General features: G+C 46.7%; 1 protein-coding gene across 14 annotated transcripts in view; it reads right to left on the reverse strand.

The window, feature by feature from the left end:
- LOC109880172 (serine/threonine-protein kinase WNK1) overlaps positions 1-24069 on the reverse strand; it is a 180446-nt gene that overhangs the window by 56893 nt on the left and 99484 nt on the right. For all 14 annotated transcript variants that reach the window (XR_004209150.1, XR_004209149.1, XM_031821380.1 and 11 more), the window contains exons 4-8: positions 23074-23294; positions 20861-21018; positions 11487-11575; positions 2248-2467; positions 1760-2039 (exon numbers count right to left, since the gene is read on the reverse strand). Coding sequence is in view for 12 of the 14 variants with exons in the window: in XM_031821380.1 (XP_031677240.1) it covers positions 1760-2039; positions 2248-2467; positions 11487-11575; positions 20861-21018; positions 23074-23294 (968 nt within the window). In the remaining 2 variants the exon portion in view is untranslated. The remainder of the gene's footprint in view (positions 1-1759; positions 2040-2247; positions 2468-11486; positions 11576-20860; positions 21019-23073; positions 23295-24069) is intronic.

The raw sequence follows: 24069 nt of genomic DNA on the forward strand, positions 1-24069 counted from the left end.
GCGACCCTGCCGCTCTATTCACTAGGCGACCCTGCCACTCTATTCACTAGGCTACCCTGCCGCTCTAACCACTAGGCTACCCTGCCGCTCTAACCACTAGGCTACCCTGCCGCTCTAACCACTAGGCTACCCTGCCGCTCTAACCACTAGGCTACCCTGCCGCTCTAACCACTAGGCTACCCTGCCGCTCTAACCACTAGGCTACCCTGCCGCTTTATTCACTAGGCTACCCTGCCGCTCTATTCACTAGGCTACCCTGCCGCTCTATTCACTAGGCTACCCTGCCGCTCTATTCACTAGGCTACCCTGCCGCTCTATTCACTAGGCTACCCTGCCGCTCTATTCACTAGGCTACCCTGCCGCTCTATTCACTAGGCTACCCTGTCGCTCTAACCACTAGGCTACCCTGCCGCTCTAACCACTAGGCTACCCTGCCGCTCTAACCACTAGGCTACCCTGCCGCTCTAACCACTAGGCTACCCTGCCGCTCTAACCACTAGGCTACCCTGCCGCTCTAACCACTAGGCTACCCTGCCGCTCTAACCACTAGGCTACCCTGCCGCTCTAACCACTAGGCTACCCTGCCGCTCTAACCACTAGGCTACCCTGCCGCTCTAACCACTAGGCTACCCTGCCACTCTATTCACTAGGCTACCCTGCCGCTCTATTCACTAGGCTACCCTGCCGCTCTATTCACTAGGCTACCCTGCCGCTCTATTCACTAGGCTACCCTGCCGCTCTATTCACTAGGCTACCCTGCCGCTCTATTCACTAGGCTACCCTGCCGCTCTATTCACTAGGCTACCCTGCCGCTCTATTCACTAGGCTACCCTGCCGCTCTATTCACTAGGCTACCCTGCCGCTCTATTCACTAGGCTACCCTGCCGCTCTATTCACTAGGCTACCCTGCCGCTCTATTCACTAGGCTACCCTGCCGCTCTATTCACTAGGCTACCCTGCCGCTCTATTCACTAGGCTACCCTGCCGCTCTAACCACTAGGCTACCCTGCCGCTCTATTCACTAGGCTACCCTGCCGCTCTAACCACTAGGCTACCCTGCCGCTCTATTCACTAGGCTACCCTGCCGCTCTATTCACTAGGCTACCCTGCCGCTCTATTCACTAGGCTACCCTGCCGCTCTATTCACTAGGCTACCCTGCCGCTCTATTCACTAGGCTACCCTGCCGCTCTATTCACTAGGCTACCCTGCCGCTCTATTCACTAGGCTACCCTGCCGCTCTATTCACTAGGCTACCCTGCAGCTCTATTCACTAGGCTACCCTGCCGCTCTATTCACTAGGCTACCCTGCCGCTCTATTCACTAGGCTACCCTGCCGCTCTATTCACTAGGCTACCCTGCCGCTCTATTCACTAGGCTACCCTGCCGCTCTATTCACTAGGCTACCCTGCCGCTCTATTCACTAGGCTACCCTGCCACTCTATTCACTAGGCTACCCTGCCGCTCTATTCACTAGGCTACCCTGCCGCTCTATTCACTAGGCTACCCTGCCGCTCTATTCACTAGGCTACCCTGCCGCTCTATTCACTAGGCTACCCTGCCGCTCTATTCACTAGGCTACCCTGCCGCTCTATTCACTAGGCTGCCCTGTATTGCGGGTAGATTGATGGGATTGCTTATATATTTAATACATTTTGAATTAAGGCTGTAACATAAAATCAGAAGGGGTCTGAATACTTTTCCGAATGCACTGTAAATAAATCCCATCTCTGAGTGAGACGCTGTGCCTAGTCCACATACATGTCATGGAGATGTTGGCCTGTTGGTACTGCTGCTGGTCTATCTCTGGGTCCTCCTTCTCAGTCTGGGCTATAGGGGGCTGGGGGTGTAACTGACTCTGCTGGGGGGATCTGAGGGCCTCTGCTGCCTGTAGGGGATACTGCTGCTTCTGATTCCTCTTCTCCAACTCCTCTCTGACCAGCTGCCTCTGTTCTCTCTTCTTTTGGATCAGAGACACTCGGTCTTTGATGGCCTTGGCCATCGTCTTGTGGTCTCCCTCGCACACATAGCCAGACTCGACCTGTTGGGACAGGAGAAGGAACAACCATGACTAGAGTCCATCTGTTTTAACAGTCGCCACAACATCTCTCTCAGTGACGAGCTTCTACACCTCTATCCAGACACCTTTTTCATCAAGGTTGCAGTTCTGTTTTTAAAATCACCAGATCAATTACTTATAACAAAAATACATGGTATCAATCGATCCACCGTCCAACAATAAACCGTACCATTTCCTGTGCCACATCTTCGGGGAAGTCCTTGTTGAGGTCGAAGGAGAACTCGATGGCTTCGTTGTCCTTGTACTTTCCCTTCAGCTTCTTGACGTCTTCTATCCTCAGCCACAGTTTGATAGCGATCATCTCCCCATCGTCCTCCTCGGCTAGCTCCACACGCACACCAGTCTCCTCCTGGAAGAACGCATGGCTCAGCAGGATCTTAATGACATATCTGTGGCAGTGGAGGAGGGATGGGGGAAGAGAGGGGGGAGAAGAGAGAGAGGGGGAGAAGAGAGAGGGGGAGAAGAGAGAGAGGGGGAGAAGAGAGAGAGGGGGAGAAGAGAGAGGGGGAGAATAGAGGGAGGAGAGAGGGGGACAATAGAGAGAGGGGGAGAAGAGAGAAAGAAGGGAAGAGAGGGGGAGATTAGAGAGAGAAGGGAAGAGGGGGGAAAGAGAGAGAGGGGAAGAGAGAGGGGGAGAAGAGAGAAAGAAGGGAAGAGGGGGAGATTAGAGAGAGAAGGGAAGAGGGGGGAAATAGAGAGAGGGGAAGAGAGAGGGGGAGAAGAGAGAAAGAAGGGAAGAGGGGGAAAATAGATAGAGGGGAAGAGAGAGGGGGAGAAGAGAGAAAGAAGGGAAGAGAGGGGGAGATTAGAGAGAGAAGAGAGGGGGAGATTGATGGTAGAGTTTAGCATTAAGGCCAAAACAGGTTTTATTACATTCAATAAGTTCTGCATGGTGCATGATTAACCTATTAGCCTATTTACAGAGGACATTACACAACTCTGTGTGGGCTGGCCTAAAGGACTGCAATAGATCTGTGTTCTGACATCCAGTACTATGGCTTAATATCCTATAATAACTACGTATATTTACAATCCATAAATTATATCCCATAATAACTATGTACAGTCGTGGCCAAAAGTTTTGAGAATGACACAAATATAAATTCTCACAAAATTTGCTGCTTCAGTGTCTTTAGCTACTTTTTGTCAGATGTTACTGAAGTATAATTACAAGCATTTCATAAGTATCAAAGGCTTTTATTGAAAATTACATGAAATTGATGCAAAGGGTCAATATTTGCAGTGTTGACCCTTCTTTTTCAAGGCCACTGCAATCCACCCTGGCATGCTGTCAATTAACTTCTGAGCCACATCCTGACTGATGGCAGCCCATTCTTGCATAATCAATGCTTGGAGTTTGTCAGAATTTGTGGGTTTTTGTTTGTCCACCCGCCTCTTGAGGATTGACCACAAGTTCTCAATGGGATTAAGGTCTGGGGAGTTTCCTGGCCATGGACCCAAAATGTCAATGTTTTGTTCCCCGAGCCACTTAGTTATCTCTTTTGCCTTATGGCAAGGTGCTCCATCATGCTGGAAAAGGCATTGTTCGTCACCAAACTGTTCCTGGATGGTTGGGAGAAGTTGCTCTCTGAGGATGTGTTGGTACCATTCTTTATTCATGGCTGTGTTCTTAGGCAAAATTGTGAGTGAGCCCACTCCCTTGGCTGAGAAGCAACCCCACACATGAATGGTCTCAGGATGCTTTACTGTTGGCATGACACAGGACTGATGGTAGCGCTCACCTTGTCTTCTCCAGACAAGCTTTTTTCCGGATGCCCCAAACAATCAGAAAGGGGATTCATCAGAGAAAATGACAGTACCCCAGTCCTCAGCAGTCCAATCCCTGTACCTTTTGCAGAATATCAGTCTGTCCCTGATGTTTTTCCTGGAGAGAAGTGGCTTCTTTGCTGCCCTTCTTGACACCAGGCCATCCTCCAAAAATCTTTGCTTCACTGTGCGTGCAGATGCACTCCCAGCTGCCTGCTGCCATTCCTGAGCAAGCTCTGTACTGGTAGTGACCCGATCCCGCAGCTGAATCAACTTTAGGAGATGGTCCTGGCGCTTGCTGGACTTTCTTGGGTGCCCTGAAGCCTTCTTCACAACAATTGAACCGCTCTCCTTGAAGTTCTTGATGATCCGATAATGGGTTGATTTAGGTGCAATCTTACTGGCAGCAATATCCTTGCCTGTGAAGCCCTTTTTGTGCAAAGCAACGATGATGACACGTGTTTCCTTGCAGGTAACCATGATTGACAGAGGAAGAACAATGATTCCAAGCACCACCCTCCTTTTGAAGCTTCCAGTCTGTTATTCGAACTCAATCAGCATGGCAGAGTGATCTCAAGCCTTGTCCTCGTCAACACTCACGTGTATTAACGAAATAATCACTGACATGTCAGCTGTTCATTTTGTGGCAGGGCTGAAATGCAGTGGAAATGTTTTTGGGGGATTCAGTTAATTTGCATGGCAAAGAGGGATTTTTCAATTAATTGCAATTCATCTGATCACTCTTCATAACATTCTGGAGTATATGCAAATTTCCATCATACAAACTGAGGCAGCAGACTGTGAACATTAATATGTGTGTCATTCAAAACTTTTGGCCACGACTGTATATTTACTATCCATAAGTTATATCCCATAATAACCATGTATATTTACTATCCATAAGTTATATCCCATATTAACCATGTATATTTACTATCCATAAGTTATATCCCATAATAACCATGTATATTTACTATCCATAAGTTATATCCCATAATAACCATGTATATTTACTATCCATAAATGATATCCTATAATAACCATTTACAATCCATAAATGATATCCTATGATAACCATGCATATTTACTATCCATAAATATCCTATAATAACCATGTATATTTACAATCCATAAATGATATCCTATAATAACCATGAATATTTACAATCCATAATTGATATCTATAATAACCATGTATGTTTACAATCCATAATTGATATCCTATATTAACTAGGTATATTTACTATCCATAAATTATATCCTATAATAACCATGTATATTTACTATCCATGACTCAGACAAAGGGCATGATTGAATGCTCAATGTTACCTCTCAGGACATCTTATCATGTGAGGCTCAGCTGGTAAGTGTGTCACGTTCTGACCTTAGTTCTGTTATTATATCTTTGTTTTAGTATGGTCAGGGCGTGAGTTGGGTGGGCAGTCTGTTTGTTTTTCTATGTTGGTTTTTGAGTTCGGCATAGTATGGTTCTCAATCAGAGGCAGCTGTCAATTGCTGTCCCTGATTGAGAATCATACTTAGGTAGCCTTCACTTTTGGGTTGTGAGTGTTTGGTCCACACGGTACTGTTTTGGGTTTTGTATATTCACGTCATCGTTTGTTGTTTGGTTCGAGTGTTCTATTGTCTTTATTAAAACACATTATGGACACTTCCCACGCTGCGTTTTGGTCCTCCGATCCTCCATACACATCATGGACACTTCCCACGCTGCGTTTTGGTCCTCCAATCCTCCATACACATTATGGACACTTCCCACGCTGCGTTTTGGTCCTCCGATCCTCCATACACATTATGGACACTTCCCACCCTGCGTTTTGGTCCTCCAATCCTCCATACACATTATGGACACTTACCACGCTGCGTTTTGGTCCTCCGATCCTCCATACTACTCCTCTTCGTCAGAAAACCCTTACAATGTGTGTGTGTCTTTGGATAAATGTGCATGTCTGCTAAGTTCATTATTATATTACAGTGATGTTTAATGCATGACTGAGTAGAATACATGTGCAGCACAGGGTGAGCCAGCGATAGCTAACATGGTAAACAACCACAGGAGTTCACACACACACACACACACACACACACACACACACACACACACACACACACACACACACACACACACACACACACACACACACACACACACACACACACACACACACACACACACACAAAAAACACTTGTCACACGGTAAACAACAGGGTGTAGACTAACCGTGAAATGCTGACTGTCAGGTCTTCCCAACAATGTAGAGAAAAATAGAAAGATAATAACACCAGGAATAAATACACAATGAGTAACAATGACTATATACACGGGGTACCAGTACTGAGTTGATGTGCTGGGGTACGAGGTAACAACTTGACTATATACACGAGGTACCAGTACTGAGTTGATGTGCAGGGGTACGAGGTAATAACTTGACTATATACACGAGGTACCAGTACTGAGTTGATGTGCAGGGGTATGAGGTAATAACTTGACTATATACACGGGGTACCAGTACTGAGTTGATGTGCAGGGGTACGAGGTAATAACTTGACTATATACACGAGGTACCAGTACTGAGTTGATGTGCAGCGGTACGAGGTAATAACTTGACTATATACACACGGGGTACCAGTACTGAGTTGATGTGCAGGGGTACGAGGTATTTGAGGTAGATATGGACATATAGGTAGGGATAAAATGACTAGGAAACAGGATAGATAATAATCAGTAGCAGCAGTGTATGTGGCGTATGTGGGGCGGTGGGTAGCCTATCGGTTAGAAAGGTTGCAAGATCGAATCCCCGAGCTGACAAGGTAAAAATCTGCCGTGCTGCCCCTGAACAAGGCAGTTCCTAGGCCGTCATTGAAAATAAGAATTTGTTCTTAACTGACTTGCCCAGTTAAATAAAGGTTCAAATTAAATGTTAAAAAAAAATGTTATGAGTCAAGAGTGTTAGTGCAAAGGGGCGTCAACCAAATTGCTACCTGGACTGTCTGCATGAACTATTTAGTATTCTTATGGTTTGGGGGTAGAAGGGGTCCTGTTGGTTCCAGACTTGGTACCGCTTGCTGTGCAGTAGCAGAGAAAACAGTCTGGGCCTTCCTCTGACACGGCCTGGTATAGAGGTCCTGGATGGCAGGGAGCTCGTCGCCAGTGATGTACTGGGTTGTAGAGCACTGCCCTCTGTAGAGCACTGCCCTCTGTAGAGCACTGCCCTCTGTAGAGCACTGCCCTCTGTAGAGCACTGCCCTCTGTAGAGCACTGCCCTCTGTAGAGCACTGCCCTCTGTAGAGCACTGCCCTCTGTAGAGCACTGCCCTCTGTAGAGCACTGCCCTCTGTAGAGCACTGCCCTCTGTAGAGCACTGCCCTCTGTAGAGCACTGCCCTCTGTAGAGCACTGCCCTCTGTAGTGTCTTGCAGCCGGATGCCAAGCAGTTGCCATACCAAGCGGTGATGCAGCCAGTCAAGATGCTCTCAATGGTTTAATCTGTAAAACTTTGAGGATCTGAGGGCCAATGCCAAATCTTTTCGGCCTTCTGTAGGGGGAAGAGGTGTTGTCGTGCCTTCTTCACAACTGAGTTGGTATGTGTGGACCATGTTAATTCCTTAGTGATGTGGACATTGAGGAACTTGAAGCTCTCGACCTGCTCCACTACAGCCCCGTCGATATGGACCGGGCCGTGCTCAGCCCCCCGTTTACTGTCGTCCATGATCAGCTCTTTTGTCTTGCTGACGTTGAGGGAAAAAGGGTTGTTATCCTGGCACCACACTGCCAGGTCATTGACCACCATTGGCTGTCTCATCGTTGTTGGTGATCAGGCCTACCACTGTCGTGTCATCAACAAATGTAATGATGGTATTGCGCAGCCACCCAGTCGTGGGCGAACAGGGAGTACAGGAGGGGCACGTACCCTGTGTTGAGGGTCAGCGTAGCGGATGTGTTGTTGCCTTCCCTCACCACCTTCGGCGGCCCGTCAGGAAGTCCAGGATCCAGTTACAGAGGGAGGTGTTCAGTCCTAATGTCCTGAGCTAGGAGGGCACTATGGTGTTGAACGCTGAGCTGTAGTCAATGAACAACACTCTCACATAGGTGTTCCTCTTATCCAGGCGGGAGAGTGCCGTGTGGAGTGCAATAGAGATTGCTTCATCTGAACATCTGTTGGGTCAGTACGCGAATTGGAGAGGGTCCAGAGTGTCTGGGATGATGGTGTTGATGTGAGCCATGACCTCCACAGTATTTCATGACTACAGATGGCTACAGGGCTGCCAAGTGTCTGACATGTCACAAAGAACAGAATAAGAGAATCCCATGTCTGTTACAGGTGGCTAACACACTGTAGGCACCACTGGGTCCACACAGTGAATGCTCTAGTGCAGGGCTCTCCGATCCTGCGCCTGGAGTTACCCTCCTGTAGGTTTTCACTCCCACCCCAGTTGTAACTAACCTGACTCAGCTTATCAACAAGCTAATAATTATTAGAATCAGTTGCGCTAGATTAGGGTTGGCGTGAAAACCTACAGGACGCTAGCTCTCCAGGAACAGGGTTGGTGTGAAAACCTACAGGACGCTAGCTCTCCAGGAACAGGGTTGGAGAGAAAACCTACAGGACGCTAGCTCTCCAGGAACAGGGTTGGAGAGAAAACCTACAGGACGCTAGCTCTCCAGGAACAGGGTTGGAGAGAAAACCTACAGGACGCTATGTCTCCAGTAACAGGGTTGGTGTGAAAACATACAGGACGCTAGCTCTCCAGGAACAGGGTTGGAGAGAAAACCTACAGGACGCTAGCTCTCCAGGAACAGGGTTGGAGAGAAAACCTACAGGACGCTAGCTCTCCAGGAACAGGGTTGGAGAGAAAAGCTACAGGACGCTAGCTCTCCAGGAACAGGGTTGGAGAGAAAACCTACAGGACGCTAGCTCTCCAGGAACAGGGTTGGAGAGAAAACCTACAGGACGCTAGCTCTCCAGGAACAGGGTTGGAGAGAAAACCTACAGGACGCTAGCTCTCCAGGAACAGGGTTGGAGAGAAAACCTACAGGACGCTAGCTCTCCAGGAACAGGGTTGGAGAGAAAACCTACAGGACGCTAGCTCTCCAGGAACAGGGTTGGAATGAAAACCTACAGGACGCTAGCTCTCCAGGAACAGGGTTGGAGAGAAAACCTACAGGACGCTATGTCTCCAGGAACAGGGTTGGAGAGAAAACCTACAGGACGCTAGCTCTCCAGGAACAGGGTTGGAGAGAAAACCTACAGGACGCTAGCTCTCCAGGAACAGGGTTGGAGAGAAAACCTACAGGACGCTAGCTCTCCAGGAACAGGGTTGGAGAGAAAACCTACAGGACGCTAGCTCTCCAGGAACAGGGTTGGAGAGAAAACCTACAGGACGCTAGCTCTCCAGGAACAGGGTTGGAGAGCCCTGCACTAGTGAGTCTAGTTTAAATAGCAAACATACTATTATTGTTGAGACCGACCGCATAGTTAAGTCATACATTTCATGCATCGTTAAGTTAACCTCAATCATTAACCTGTCATTCTTCTGGTACTTTAGACAGAGTTGTATAGAAATCAGTGTGACAAAACAAGGCTATAGTCTTGAAAACAAACACAGTGAGAATGTCTGCACAGTATAGCCAGCCTTTCCATGCATCGTTGAGTTAACAAACCTCAACCATGCAACATTAGTATCAAGTACCAGGATAATGACAAAGTGGGGAAAACCCCAAGGATTTAGTTTAAATAGTAAACATACAAATGATGTTGTTAGACAACATAGTTTAAGTCAGTCTTTTTATCCATTGTTCTGTCTAAAACCTCAACCATCATTAAGGACCCAGAGTGGGGAAAAAACAAGGCTTGATTATACTTAGGCTAGTGGGAATAACATCCTAGCCACATATTAAAAGCTTTACTGCACTTCAATTTTCTCAAGGGTGTAGTTTGGTTTTTGTTGCAGGGTGTTGTATGATATTATGTCTATAACACAAAACAGACTTTTATTAGAATGACAATAAAAGATACAGAGATGAATCCTACTAGTAGGAGACAGCATAGATGTATTAATACAACCGGCGGCTTGGCTACTAAAAGCACATTTCTGCAACGGGGATTTTAGGATCTCCCAGTGTTCATGCATCGTTAAACAGTTGGCACCAGAGAAAGACAGCCAAGTCACCAACAGTCTTTCCACTACATCATCACACCGGGGTTTCATCAGTGAAACATCACACCGGGGTTTCATCAGTGAAACATCACACCGGGGTTTCATCAGTGAAACATCACACCGGGGTTTCATCAGTGAAACATCACACCGGGGTTTCATCAGTGAAACATCACACCGGGGTTTCATCAGTGAAACATCACACCGGGGTTTCATCTGACAACAAATTACCAAATATGGCTTGCATTCCTCCCCCACATTTCATATTTCAATGCACTAATTCAAAATTGTTGCCCTTAGTTCAAGGACTGGACGGCCTTCATAGTGCAAACACAGTGCAGCATAGCAGAGGGATATATTGATTTGTCAGTTGTGTGTGTGAGACAGCAGTCTTTCCAGCCCTCACTCATTGACACAATCATTCACTACTCAACTGGCCTCACTGAGTAAAGTTGACCTTCAAATGCAAACTTTAAAAAGACACCCAGTATATATCTTTCACATACTGAGATGTAGTAAAAGATTTCAGAAAAACGCATCAACAAAGCCTTCTAAGGATTGACACGTATTTAAACATGAAGGCTGTAAATCTTCATGAGAGCGACTAGTAAAACTGATGGACATGTCATAAAAACTTTACCAAAAAAAAAAGTGTTCTTCAAAACAAGTCAGTTAGTTCCCCCTCTAGGCCAGGGGCATTCAAGCTTTTTCAGCGGGGACCCCATTTTTTACAGTAGAATGTCAGGGGACCCCATTATTTTCCCAATAATCTCTTGCCCCAAATCTAATGAAAACCTTTAAAATCAACAAATAATCTTCAATTCATTGCATTTTCAACTCTTATCCAACTGAAAATAAACCAATAAATACATTTATTCCATACAACTGTATCTTTAAAGTGATCTTTTCTCTAAAACTTTTGTTTCTTGCCCCATATAATATTCGGTACTGTTAATTTGTATTTTATTTTGGCGACCCCACTTCAGTGTCACGACCCCGACTTTGAAGAATACTGCTCTAGGCAAAAACGGACACGTAGTCAAGCCAACCATGAGTGACATTCATATTTAAACAGTGATGAGGGGTTTTGACAGACACAGGTAGTTGCCAGCTAGAGACAGTAATACAGGTTCAGTTCCTCTTGTTTTGGTTCAACAGGAACAGAGAGTGGAAAAGGACAACACTCTGTCCACAAACTGTGGGAGATTTATGTGACGATTCAGAGTGGCAGTGTGTGGGGCCTGTTTGTAGGACTAAGTACTCAGGGAGAACTAAGCGGCAGGCTGGCCAAGGCCTTCAGGCCCTCAGACTCTCAGACTCTGAACATCATGTGTGTGAATGACAGATGAAAGGACTAACAGCACCCCAAGGTGTGTGTTTGTGTACAGTACACACACACGCTCACACGCTCTCTCACACACACACACACACACACACACGCTCTCACACACACACACCCCCTAGCTCACCTCTCATCTTTGTTCTGGCGGATGCATCCCTCGATGATTTCCTTCACTTCTGGTATGGCTACCTTGTCAAAGCTGGCCGGCTTGACTCCCTGTGGGGGCAGAAACACAGGAGAACATTAAATCAATGTGCCAGCTGAAGCATGAGGCCAACAGAGACCCCCATTTCACCTCATTATCGAGCAGGGGGGCGTCTAGTGGAAAGATCAAGGCCAAGGAATCAAGAGAGAGAAACAGCGAGAGAGAGAGAGAGAGAGAGAGAGAGATAGAGAAAGAGAGAGAGAGAAAAAGAGAAAAAGAGAGAGAAAAAGAGGGGGTCTCAGTTAAAAAACAACTTTCAATTCTGGTTGAGTGTAGCAGTGGGTCATTTTCCTTACGACAGAGACCATAAAGGGGTGTGTGTTGTGTGTTTTGTGGGCCCCAGTGAGCTCTAAACAGCCAGGGTAACCAGCCGTGTTGATTTAACTCAGGGAGTGTGTGGTGTGGCAGGCCTGAAGCTCTAGCTGAGACAGACTTGGAATTCTGTCACCGGCGCAGCCCAATGTAGCCAAAGTCTGGCTCGAGACGCTTCAGTAAACCTGGGCCCCGAGCATAACAGGATCAACATAGAAACATACATGTGCACACAACATGCGAGCCCCATTAGCCTACCATACAAACAAGTTTTACTGGACAACATTGATCAAATCAGGAACAGCTGGGTGTCTCTCCCCTGAGATAAACATGTAAACAACCTGTCTCTCACAACTTGGTGACAAGTCTATTTTCAGACACCATTAGAACTCACACCAATACTTTTGCCATCCTTTCAGACGCAGATGGAAGCAGCATCTATAGAAAATAAAAGACTAAAAGCTCATTTGATCCAAATCAGGCCAAATAAATACTGTATTTCCACCATTCAGCATTTTATCAAATGCACAACCTTTAAACAAAAAGGTTCTGGTCGGGGAGGACAAACGGTTCTAAGAGTCTTGAAACGCAGGACTTGAATAAAGTCCACATCAAGAGGATCCAGTTGTTGAGATGAATACGTCCAGCCCAACGTCAGGGCAGTGAGATTCATCCTCCTGATACCAAGTTGATCCATACAACCTGAACCCAAGGCAAGTCATCCTCCTGATACCAAGTTGATCCATACAACCTGAACCCAAGGCAAGTCATCCTCCTGATACCAAGTTGATCCATACAACCTGAACCCAAGGCAAGTCATCCTCCTCATACCAAGTTGATCAATACAACCTGAACCCAAGGCAAGTCATCCTCCTCATACCAAGTTGATCAATACAACCTGAACCCAAGGCAAGTCATCCTCCTCATACCAAGTTGATCAATATAACCTGAACCCAAGGCAAGTCATCCTCCTCATACCAAGTTGATCAATATAACCTGAACCCAAGGCAAGTCATCCTCCTCATACCAAGTTGATCAATATAACCTGAATCCAAGGCAAGTCATCCTCCTCATACCAAGTTGATCAATATAACCTGAACCCAAGGCAAGTCATCCTCCTCATACCAAGTTGATCAATATAACCTGAACCCAAGGCAAGTCATCCTCCTCATACCAAGTTGATCAATATAACCTGAACCCAAGGCAAGTCATCCTCCTCATACCAAGTTGATCAATATAACCTGAACCCAAGGCAAGTCATCCTCCTCATACCAAGTTGATCAATATAACCTGAACCCAAGGCAAGTCATCCTCCTCATACCAAGTTGATCAATATAACCTGAATCCAAGGCAAGTCATCCTCCTCATACCAAGTTGATCAATATAACCTGAACCCAAGGCAAGTCATCCTCCTCATACCAAGTTGATCAATATAACCTGAATCCAAGGCAAGTCATCCTCCTCATACCAAGTTGATCAATATAACCTGAACCCAGAAACATTGATGTGAATAGGAGCCATGAACAGACTAATAAAGAACCAACTCAACGAACCAAAGCCTTCCTCTTACTACCTCAGTCTCTTCTAACTCAACGAACCAAAGCCTTCCTCTTCCTACCTCAGTCTCTTCTAACTCAACGAACCAAAGCCTTCCTCTTCCTGCCTCAGTCTCTTCTAACTCAACAAACCAAAGCCTTCCTCTTACTGCCTCAGTCTCTTCTAACTCAACCAACCAAAGCCTTCCTCTTCCTACCTCAGTCTGTTCTCTGCAGTACCCCCCCCCCCCCCACAACTCAACGAACCAAAGCCTTCCTCTTCCTACCTCAGTCTCTTCTCTGCAGTACCCCCCCCCCACATACCTCCCCCCCAACTCAACGAACCAAAGCCTTCCTCTTACTACCTCAGTCTCTTCTCTGCAGTACCCCCCCCACATACCTCCCCCCCAACTCAACGAACCAAAGCCTTCCTCTTCCTACCTCAGTCTCTTCTAACTCAACCAACCAAAGCCTTCCTCTTCCTACCTCAGTCTCTTCTAACTCAACGAACCAAAGCCTTCCTCTTCCTACCTCAGTCTCTTCTCTGCAGTACCCCCCCCCACATACCACCCCCCCCCCCAACTCAACAAACCAAAGCCTTCCTCTTCCTACCTCAGTCTCTTCTCTGCAGTACCCCCCCCCCCCCCACATACCACCCCCCAACTCAACGAACCAAAGCCTTCCTCTTCCTACCTCAGTCTCTTCTCTGCAGTACCCCCCCCCCCCAACTCAACGAACCAAAGCCTTCCTCTTACTACCTGTCTCTTCTCTGCAGTATCCCCCCCCCCAACTCAACGAACCAAAGCCTTCCTCTTCCTACCTGTCTCTTCTCTGCAGTACCCCCCCCCCACAACTCAACGAACCAAAGCCTTCCTCTTCCTACCTCAGTCTCTTCTCTGCAGTACCCCCCCCCCCCCCAACTCAACGAACCAAAGCCTTCCTCTTCCTACCTCAGTCTCTTCTCTGCAGTACCCCCCCCCCACATACCCCCCCCCAACTCAACGAACCAAAGCCTTCCTCTTCCTACCTCAGTCTCTTCTCTGCAGTACCCCCCCCCCCCATCAGACAGTCGTATAAAAATAAAAGAAAACTGTCAAAACAGTAGAGAAGAAAATGTTCCAGAGGAAGGTAGAGACAGAAAGAGAGAAAAAGAGACTTACCGGGATGTGAGAGTGAGAGACAGGTCCGACAGACAGAGAGAGTTGGATTCACTAAACTCTTGTAACCTGGTACATCGAGTTCTGCAGGCTCTGTCCTTTACAGTTCCCAACACAGTGGCTTCTCAGTCTTTACCAACCACCCCTGTCCCTCCAATCTAGAACCTGTGCTTATATAACATTACACACACACACACACACACACACACACACACACACACACACACACACACACACACACCTCCTAGAGATTCCTGGGGCCAAACAAAGTAAGGGATGACAGCGGAAGAGGTAATGGAATTAAGGAGGACCGGTATTCCAATAACAGGGTGATTAAAAAGGCCTCATTACGGGTGAAACTCTCACAGTGAATAGAGGTCCATTAAGCCAGTTACATGCTGGTTCCTTTCTGCCCCCTCACAGGACAGCCAACAATGGAGAGAGAAATTAAAAGGTACATTTAAAATGTTTTACAAAAGACCAGAGGCAGAGGGAGGGTGGAGAGACTTGATGTGAGGACGGTGTGGGTGGACTAGCTAGGTATGTGAGGGTGAATCCTGTCTTCCAATTAAGTCAAATTGTCACTTAGTCAATGGGGAATCACCCCATTGTGGAAAGAGAAAAGGACTAATTATGATCTTAAAAAAGTCCAATACATCAGCTTTTATCTCAATACCAAATCCTTTCTGGGTAACAAATAAGTGCCTTACAGTCATTCGTTTTCAATTAAAATGGTCAAAAAGAAGCAAAAATATAGTTTCTTAGCAAAGAGACATTTCTCAAGCAAGAATTTTACTAGAACTGTCTGGGAGGGTTCTGCGTGGGGAGGATTCATTTTTTATTTCTGCCGTTATTGGCAGAGAGGTTTGGAACTTTCTTATTGGTCTATTAACTAATTTACCGCATGTTGATGTCACCATGGAAGGCCAAAACTCCATCCCACCAAAACATGCAGAAATGTCAAAACAGCTCTTCATTTTCCAAACAGCACTTCATTTTCCAAAACAGCACTTCATTTTCCAAAACAGCTCTTCATTTTCCAAAACAGCTCTTCATTTTCCAAAACAGCTCTTCATTTCCAAAACAGCTCTTCATTTTCCAAAACAGCTCTTCATTTTCCAAAACAGCTCTTCATTTTCCAAAACAGCTCTTCATTTTCCAAAACAGCTCTTCATTTTCCAAAACAGCTCTTCATTTTCCAAAACAGCTCTTCATTTTCCAAAACAGCTCTTCATTTTCCAAAACAGCTCTTCATTTTCCAAAACAGCTCTTCATTTTCCAAAACAGCTCTTCATTTTCCAAAACAGCTCTTCATTTTCCAAAACAGCTCTTCATTTTCCAAAACAGCTCTTCATTTTCCAAAACAGCTCTTCATTTTCCAAAACAGCTCTTCATTTTCCAAAACAGCTCTTCATTTTCCAAAACAGCTCTTCATTTTCCAAAACAGCTCTTCATTTTCCAAAACAGCTCTTCATTTTCCAAAACAGCTCTTCATTTTCCAAAACAGCTCTTCATTTTCCAAAACAGCTCTTCATTTTCCAAAACAGCTCTTCATTTTCCAAACAGCTCTTCATTTTCCAAACAGCTCTTCATTTTCCAAACAGCTCTTCATTTTCCAAACAGCTCTTCATTTTCCAAACAGCTCTTCATTTTCCAAACAGCTCTTCATTTTCCAAACAGCTCTTCATTTTCCAAACAGCTCTTCATTTTCCAAACAGCTGTTACCCTAAAGGGGCACGATCATCATGTTCTAAATGTCCCAGTATTATTCCAACCTAAAGTTCTGACTGCTCTTGGCCGTTGACTTGACTTCCCAGCTCTTTATAATTTGAGCTTTAACGTCAGTTCTCAAAGCTGTGCGTTCCTTTTATAATTCACAGTAGAATTCATATATAAACGTATGTTTTTAAAAATTGCTCTTAAAGATCCGTCTGTCCGGTCTGTCAGATTTAAATAGTCCAGCTCTCCAGCAAACAAACAAAGGGATGAAAATACCCCGGACATTATATACAAATGACTGGACTGGGAGCAAGCTGCTGTGTACCAAATGACTGGACTGGGAGCAAGATGCTGTGTACCAAATGACTGGACTGGGAGCAAGATGCTGTGTACCAAATGACTGGCCTGGGAGCAAGCTGCTGTGTACCAAATGACTGGCCTGGGAGCAAGCTGCTGTGTACCAAATGACTGGCCTGGGAGCAAGCTGCTGTGTACCAAATGACTGGCCTGGGAGCAAGCTGCTGTGTACCAAATGACTGGCCTGGGAGCAAGCTGCTGTGTACCAAATGACTGGCCTGGGAGCAAGCTGCTGTGTACCAAATGACTGGACTGGGAGCAAGCTGCTGTGTACCAAATGACTGGACTGGGAGCAAGCTGTTGTGTACCAAATGACTGGCCCTGGGAGCAAGCTGCTGTGTACCAAATGACTGGACTGGGAGCAAGCTGCTGTGTACCAAATGACTGGCCTGGGAGCAAGCTGCTGTGTACCAAATGACTGGCCTGGGAGCAAGCTGCTGTGTACCAAATGACTGGCCTGGGAGCAAGCTGCTGTGTACCAAATGACTGGATTGGGAGCAAGCTGCTGTGTACCAAATGACTGGCCTGGGAGCAAGCTGCTGTGTACCAAATGACTGGCCTGGGAGCAAGCTTCTGTGTACCAAATGACTGGACTGGGAGCAAGCTTCTGTGTACCAAATGGCACCCTATTGGGCCCTGGTCAAATTGTAGTGCACTATATAGGTGGCGTTTGGGACGCAGCCAGTGGAACTGTCACTGAGGGTAACAGTCTGAGGCAGGAGGCTGTAATAAGAGTCGGTCTACAGAGCTGGGAGAACAGAGTGACGGGGGAGAGAGACGGGAGCACGCTGGGTCATTATATACCATCAGCGTCATCCAGACACGGTCTGGATTGTGTGTGTGTGTGTGTGTGCGTGTGTGTGTGTGTGTGTGTAAGTAACATGACAAGACATGATTTTCTTGGGTTGCAGCTCTACAGTCACAGTCTGTCTAAGAGTCAAAAGGACTTCATTTTTAACTTCAGTACATCACATGAAGCCAATTTCTAACCTGACATGATGTATCCACACAACTTTCCTAAAGCAAAGAAGTAATGTGATGGATCACTGAGTTGGAGTAAAGGGATTGATTCCCAATTGGTCCATTGACCTCTCTTGGATACTTCAGCTCACATTGATTCATCTTAACCACTTCCAAGGAAATGCCATAAGTTACACGTTAGTTCCCAGCAGCTAAAATCCATACCAATCTGATAGACGGTTCAAGTATTAATAGTCCTGTATTCCCATGACAAATCCCTACTCTGATCCCACAGGGGAATGGCATGCAGAGTCACAGTGACTGGGAGGGGTCCAGAGAAGCTGCTCTGTCATTATCATAACACAGGATCTCCCAGACAACCCTGTGTGGTGACCCCTAAAGCTGAGGTCACCCACCACCGCAATCAGCCATGACGGTCAATAAGCACGGTTCATCACTGACTAGCCGTCTGTCTGTCCTGTACTTAAACATCACTGGCATTTCCTAAAAACCTTACTATAGACTTACACTGATTAGATGGTGTAATTCTGAGTACATGGGAGCTTGGTTTTGACCAGCAGGGTTATGTAAACACATATCACAACGACGAGATCAGTCAAAGAGAAGAGAAAAATACTGTCACATCTGTCTGCATGATGAGATCATCTCCTGGCAGTAACACAAAAATACATTGATTACTTTTCCCATCCACCCGGACATCCACCCAGGCCATCCACCCAGGCCATCCACCCAGGCCATCCACCCAGGCCATCCACCCAGGCTATCCACCCAGGCCATCCACCCAGGCCACCCACCCAGGCCATCCACCCAGGCTATCCACCCAGGCCATCCACCCGGCCATCCACCAGGCTATCACCCAGCCATCCACCCGGCCATCCACCCGGCCATCCACCTGGCCATCCACCTGGCCATCCCTACAAGTGTTTCTGGTTGCAGAGTTGTGTGGTGTGATTAAAACACCTCCAGGACTATAAGGAGGGATCAAAGCTTAACGGATGAACTGGTGTAAAGGGGAGGGCAGCCCCCCAAAACATAGTCCAGTCTCCCCTCAGAGAATGTCTTCCTCCCAGCCCCTGTCCACTAGAATACCAAGCACTAGATGAGGTGGCATCCTTCAGCTGCTGTCTACAACTCTCCACAGTCCCCTTTCCAACAGGCCATTATGGAAGCCCTTCACAGCTAACATGAGGGCTGTGTCATTTCTCTCTCCCTGGGATTCTGTGGCCCCTTAGGATGGACTGGATATCCTGTGAGGAGGGGGGAGTCGGTACAGAGGAGGGGGGGAGTCGGTACAGAGGAGGGGGGGAGCCGGTACAGAGGAGGGGGGGAGCCGGTACAGAGGAGGGGGGGAGCCGGTACAGAGGAGGGGGGGAGCCGGTACAGAGGAGGGGGGGAGCCGGTACAGAGGAGGGGGGGAGCCGGTACAGAGGGGGGGGGGAGTCGGTACAGAGGAGTCAGAGAGGAGGGGAAGTCAGTGAGTGACAGTGGGAGATGGGGCCTGTCTGTGTGTTGAAGACATGACAGAGAGAGAGCCTTGCTGACAACTGAGGACAACTGGAGGACTGAGTTTTAGGTTTCAGGTCATTGAAGAAAAGTAATTCGGAAGAGAACGTAGTCAAAACCTCTGTGGTATTTGGAGTATTTCATGATTGCTCTTCCTGCAGAATGATTTCACCAGTGTGGGGGTTAGCCTGCCTATACTGGCTTTACTGGTTGACTGAGGAATTCCCACACTTGAGGTCAGTAAAGGCTGTCTGGACAAATCACAGAACCGTCTGATCTACAGAAGCAGCTGAGGAAGCATGGAATGCAGACAGGTTTGCCCTCTACTTCTCTCAATATAAGAACACACCACAGCACAGTAGACCCACCGTCTCCCCCTACTGGTGACCTTCACAGAATCCCTCACTGAGCCTCTGGGTTTGTCCCCTAGGGTGCCATGGGCCCTGGTCAAAAGTAGTGCACTACTGTACATAGGACATAGGGTATAGTTTGGGACAGTCAGAAAGCCTTCCTCTTTTTCCATCTATAGCAGTAGCATCATGTGACCGTGGCAACGGCTCCATCTAAACCAGACAGAAGCTCATGACTGCTTCTATTTTACCAGGCCGGGGAGGAAACAACCCAATTTGAGGAAAGAGAAAATAGAAAATGAAAGGTCATCAGTTAATAACAGATGAGATAAAGAGATGTGGGGTGGCGGAGGCGGAGGTGGAGGGAGACTATACAGAGGAGAGGCAGTAAGCACAGGACTAGCCTGGTCCCAGATCTGTTTGTGCAGTCAGTTGGTGAGTCAGCACCAACAGATCTGGGAACAGGTTAGCACAGAAAGGCCATGCCTCGTCATACAGCCACTGATGAGGAATAACAAGACTCAAATGTCCTCTCTGCACTCAGGAAGGCCTTCCTCATTCTCAGTGCCTGGTAATAGTACTACAAATGGGTCAGCTAGGTCTCCGGATCTATATGTTTACCCAATCAGCAAACTGGCGAGACCAGCACATTAGGGGACCTATTGTAAACATCTCAGTTACAACAAATAAAATGTAATGTGCTGTATGTGAATACAGGCCTGGATTCTGTAGTGGAGTGAAGCGGTCGTTCCCTGGCAACCAGACTAGCAACAGTAAAAGTCAGATAACATCTACAACGTCATTATTATTATTATTAGTCCCATTCAGAGTTGACAGTTGAATCCTTGTAAAAACCTGACCATATCTAAGCTAGACGCTCCTCCCAGTGTCAGAGTCCTAGTTCAACAGCCTATGGCAGACATCTGAATGCGGAGGCAGAATGGTTCCCCAATCTCAACATCGTAAATGATATGCTGCTTGCTGGGGTTGGCTGGGTGACTCTAGGGGAAAGCAAGGAGGGTGTGTGTGTGTGTGTGTGTGTGTGTGGTGTTAAACTCCCTGCCCCTGGGGGGAGGGTAGGTGGATGAGGACGTGGAGTCCTCCTCCCTAGTGATCAAACATGAGCTTTATGATCGACTGAGACCATAAAGAACAAACCACACAGACACATACAGGCCTAGTGTATGTGAGACTGACTGCAACCCAGAGCAATGACAGACACAGAGAGACACAGAACAAGAAAAAACTAGAGAGAGGGTGGAGAAGAGGAGAGGAAGAGAGGAACGGCAGCTAGAAGAGAAAGAGTGTAATTGGCAGTGACATCCAGAAGGGGAGAGGATGGAGGGGCTGGAGGGGGGAGGGGCTGGACCAAGGACACTCACGCTGGTGACTCGGCGGTAGATCTGTGCAGCGTTCTGGCACTCGGAGTAGGGGTACTCTGAGGTGGCCATCTCCAGCATGCACATCCCAAAGGCATACACATCCACTGACTCGTCGTACTTCTCCTCATACATCTCAGGGGCCATGAACTCTGGGGTACCTTGAAACGGATCAAAACGGAACGGGTTCAGAACTCTCTGTGCCTCACACTGCTGTGTCTCCTCCGGCCCAACTCACCCAAGAGGGCCAGAGGGGAGAGGAGGAAAGGACGAAGCCACGGGACAGGCCGCCGACGTACCACCTGCGAGGAGAGAGACAGAAGAGAGAGCGGAGAGGGGGAATGGTGGGAGCAAAATAAATAAATCAAATAAATAAATAAAAGATAAGGGGGAAGCTGGCTTCAGTTTAGTCAGAATTGAAACAAGCACAAGTTTTTCTCTGTAAGGCCTTTTATTGGGGCTAAGAGAGAGAAGGGGGGCGACAGGTGCACAGAACATGCTGATTGGCCCTTGTGCTGATACTTTGTAATCAAGCAATTGGGAGCAGTCTGGTTAGAAAAGACTCAAACAGGAGAGGGGTTGAGAGGACGACAGGTTGTTAGCCAGACAGACAGGTAAATGTAAGTTCAATCCCCTCCCCATTCAGACACAAACGCCTGATTGGATAGCTTTGTAACAGCTGAGTCTGAAATAGCCAATCGAGGGCCTTTATTACTACATTTGTCCTACTGGTACGATTATCAACGTAGCTATGGAACTAACTTGTGTCAAAACCTCACCTTTCACAGAGAAACACGATACATGTCTTAGTGTCACTTACCTGTTAGTTGACCTGTTGGAAGCAAAGGTTAGAGTAGGTTGGTTAGGCCCTGAGATAAAGCCCATCCCATAGCTACAGACTGAATTAAACAGCTCTGTTCCGTGCACCTGGTGACACTGGTGAGAAGCAAAGGTCTTACACAGAAAAACTATTATTTAGATTTTTTGTAAATGTTTATTTAATGTTTATTTAATGTTTATTTAATGTTTATTTAATGTTTATTTAATGTTTATTTAATGTTTATTTAATGTTTATTTAATGTTTATTTAATGTTTATTTTCACTTACCAGAACCACTTACTGTGACTGCAGTACATATATTATTACCCAGTACTGCAGAATGAGGGAGAGCCTACATGTTTTAAATACTCAAAGAGCATAGATAGACAAAAAAGAAAACAGGTTGATTAAGGGGAAAAAGCTAGATGAGCAGATAGAGATGGCCGTATCAGGTGATCTTAAAACGCTGAGGGGGAGAACACAAAACCCACGAGGAAAACATTTCAGAGAGAGAGAGATGTTACTGCATCTGAAACAGTCCCCTATTCCCTATATAGTGCGTTACTTTTGACCAGAGCCCTATGGGAGCCCTACGGGCACTGTTCAAAAGTAACGCACTATATAGGGAATAGGGGGCCATTTCAGGAACATTTATCATTGTCAGCATGTGCATCATAGATTTTAAATCAGGCTTAAAGTAAACAAACCACAGGTCTCCACCCAAACCCAAAGAGAAAATATGGTTTTTACCCACAAGAGGGGAAAACTCCACATTTATTGTCAACATTTGTGGGATTTCACGATGTGGCTAAAGACCTGCTGTCATTAGGGCAATTTACAAGCTCCAACACACCACAGTTTATGGAAAGTTAGAGTGCTTTCACCTGCCTAATATGAATTTCAATTAGCTTTTTCTGGCGTAACTGATTGTTTTCAGATGGGGGAACAGAGACCAAAACGGTGTTTTCCCCTTGTTAAAACAGGGAACTGGATGGCACTGCAGAGCCGGGGTGGCTCCCCAGTTTCACCCCGAGACCAGTCAAACACAACCAGCCCTGGAGGAAACTGGAGGCCCACGGAGTACTACGGTCAGGGAGAGCCAGGCGCTGAAAACCTGTGGTCGGCTTACGACAAACAGTGGTTGGAATCTTAAACACTTTTTAAAAAGAGGTATATTTAACTTTTATCCAGTCCTTCCAACCCCGTCCACCCGAAACCCTCACATTCCATTCCAGAAGGTGTCAATTTAAATCCTAATATATTTTAAATTCAACCATCTGTGGGGAGGTCGGAAGGGACGAGGGAATGGATCTGGCTTTGACACAGGTGTTGGGGTGGAAGGTGAAAGGTCAAGGGTCAAAAGGTTAAAATGTCAGTAAATCAGCCTGTGGACGTACCTATGACACTCTTGGCGAAGGAGGCCCGTTTGAGCGTAGCCAATCCCAGGTCTCCTATCTTGACGGAGCCAGTGGGGCCGGTGATGAAGATGTTGTCACACTTCAGGTCCCTGTGAATGATGGGAGGGGCCCGGGTGTGGAGGAAGTGGAGCCCCTTTAGGATCTGACGACACCAGCTACGTAGAACCTTGATCTTCATCACCTTGAACCGCTTCAGATACCTAGAACACAATAAGAACAAACCGTGATGAGACTGTGGGACATTTCTAACCACTGTTGTTCTGATATAGCGGACGAACCATCATCTTCAGCACCTTGAACCTCTTCATGTACAGTACCTACAACACATTTTAAATATTAATTTAGCCAGTAAAAGTTGTCATTATAAATGTGAGGTAAAGCATTGAGAACAAAATATATTTTATATTTGAGATTCTTCAAAGTAGCCACCCTTCTCAACCACAAAGACACAGCGGTTGGAACCAAACATCTCAAATTTGGACTCAAACCAAAGGACTTTAGTAGTGATTTCTTTGCAGCAATTCGACCATGAAGGCCTGATTTACACAGTCTCCTGCTTCCTGTGAAGCAATTATTTGGGCTGCAATTTCTGAGGTTGGTAACTCTAATGAACTTATCCTCTGCAGCAGAGGTAACTCTGAGTCTTCCTGTCCTGTGGCGGTCCTCATGAGAGCCAGTTTCATCATAGCGCTTGAACAAACTTTCAAAGTTCTTGAAGTTTTCCAGATTGTCTGACCTTCCCGGACATTTCTGGGGGTAATGGCCCTAGCCCTCACCCTCCGATCCAACAGGTCCCAGATGTGCTCAATGGGATTGAGATCCGGGCTCTTCGCTGGCCATGGCAGAACACTGACATTCCTGTCTTTCAGGAAATCACAAACAGAACAAGCAGTATGGCTGGTGGCATTGTCATGCTGGAGGGTCATGTCAGAATGAGCCTGCAGGAAGGGTACCACATGAGGGAGGAGGATGTCT

Source organism: Oncorhynchus kisutch, unplaced genomic scaffold (genome assembly GCF_002021735.2).
Source record: "Oncorhynchus kisutch isolate 150728-3 unplaced genomic scaffold, Okis_V2 scaffold3968, whole genome shotgun sequence".
In the NCBI taxonomy this organism is placed as follows: Eukaryota; Metazoa; Chordata; class Actinopteri; order Salmoniformes; family Salmonidae; genus Oncorhynchus; species Oncorhynchus kisutch.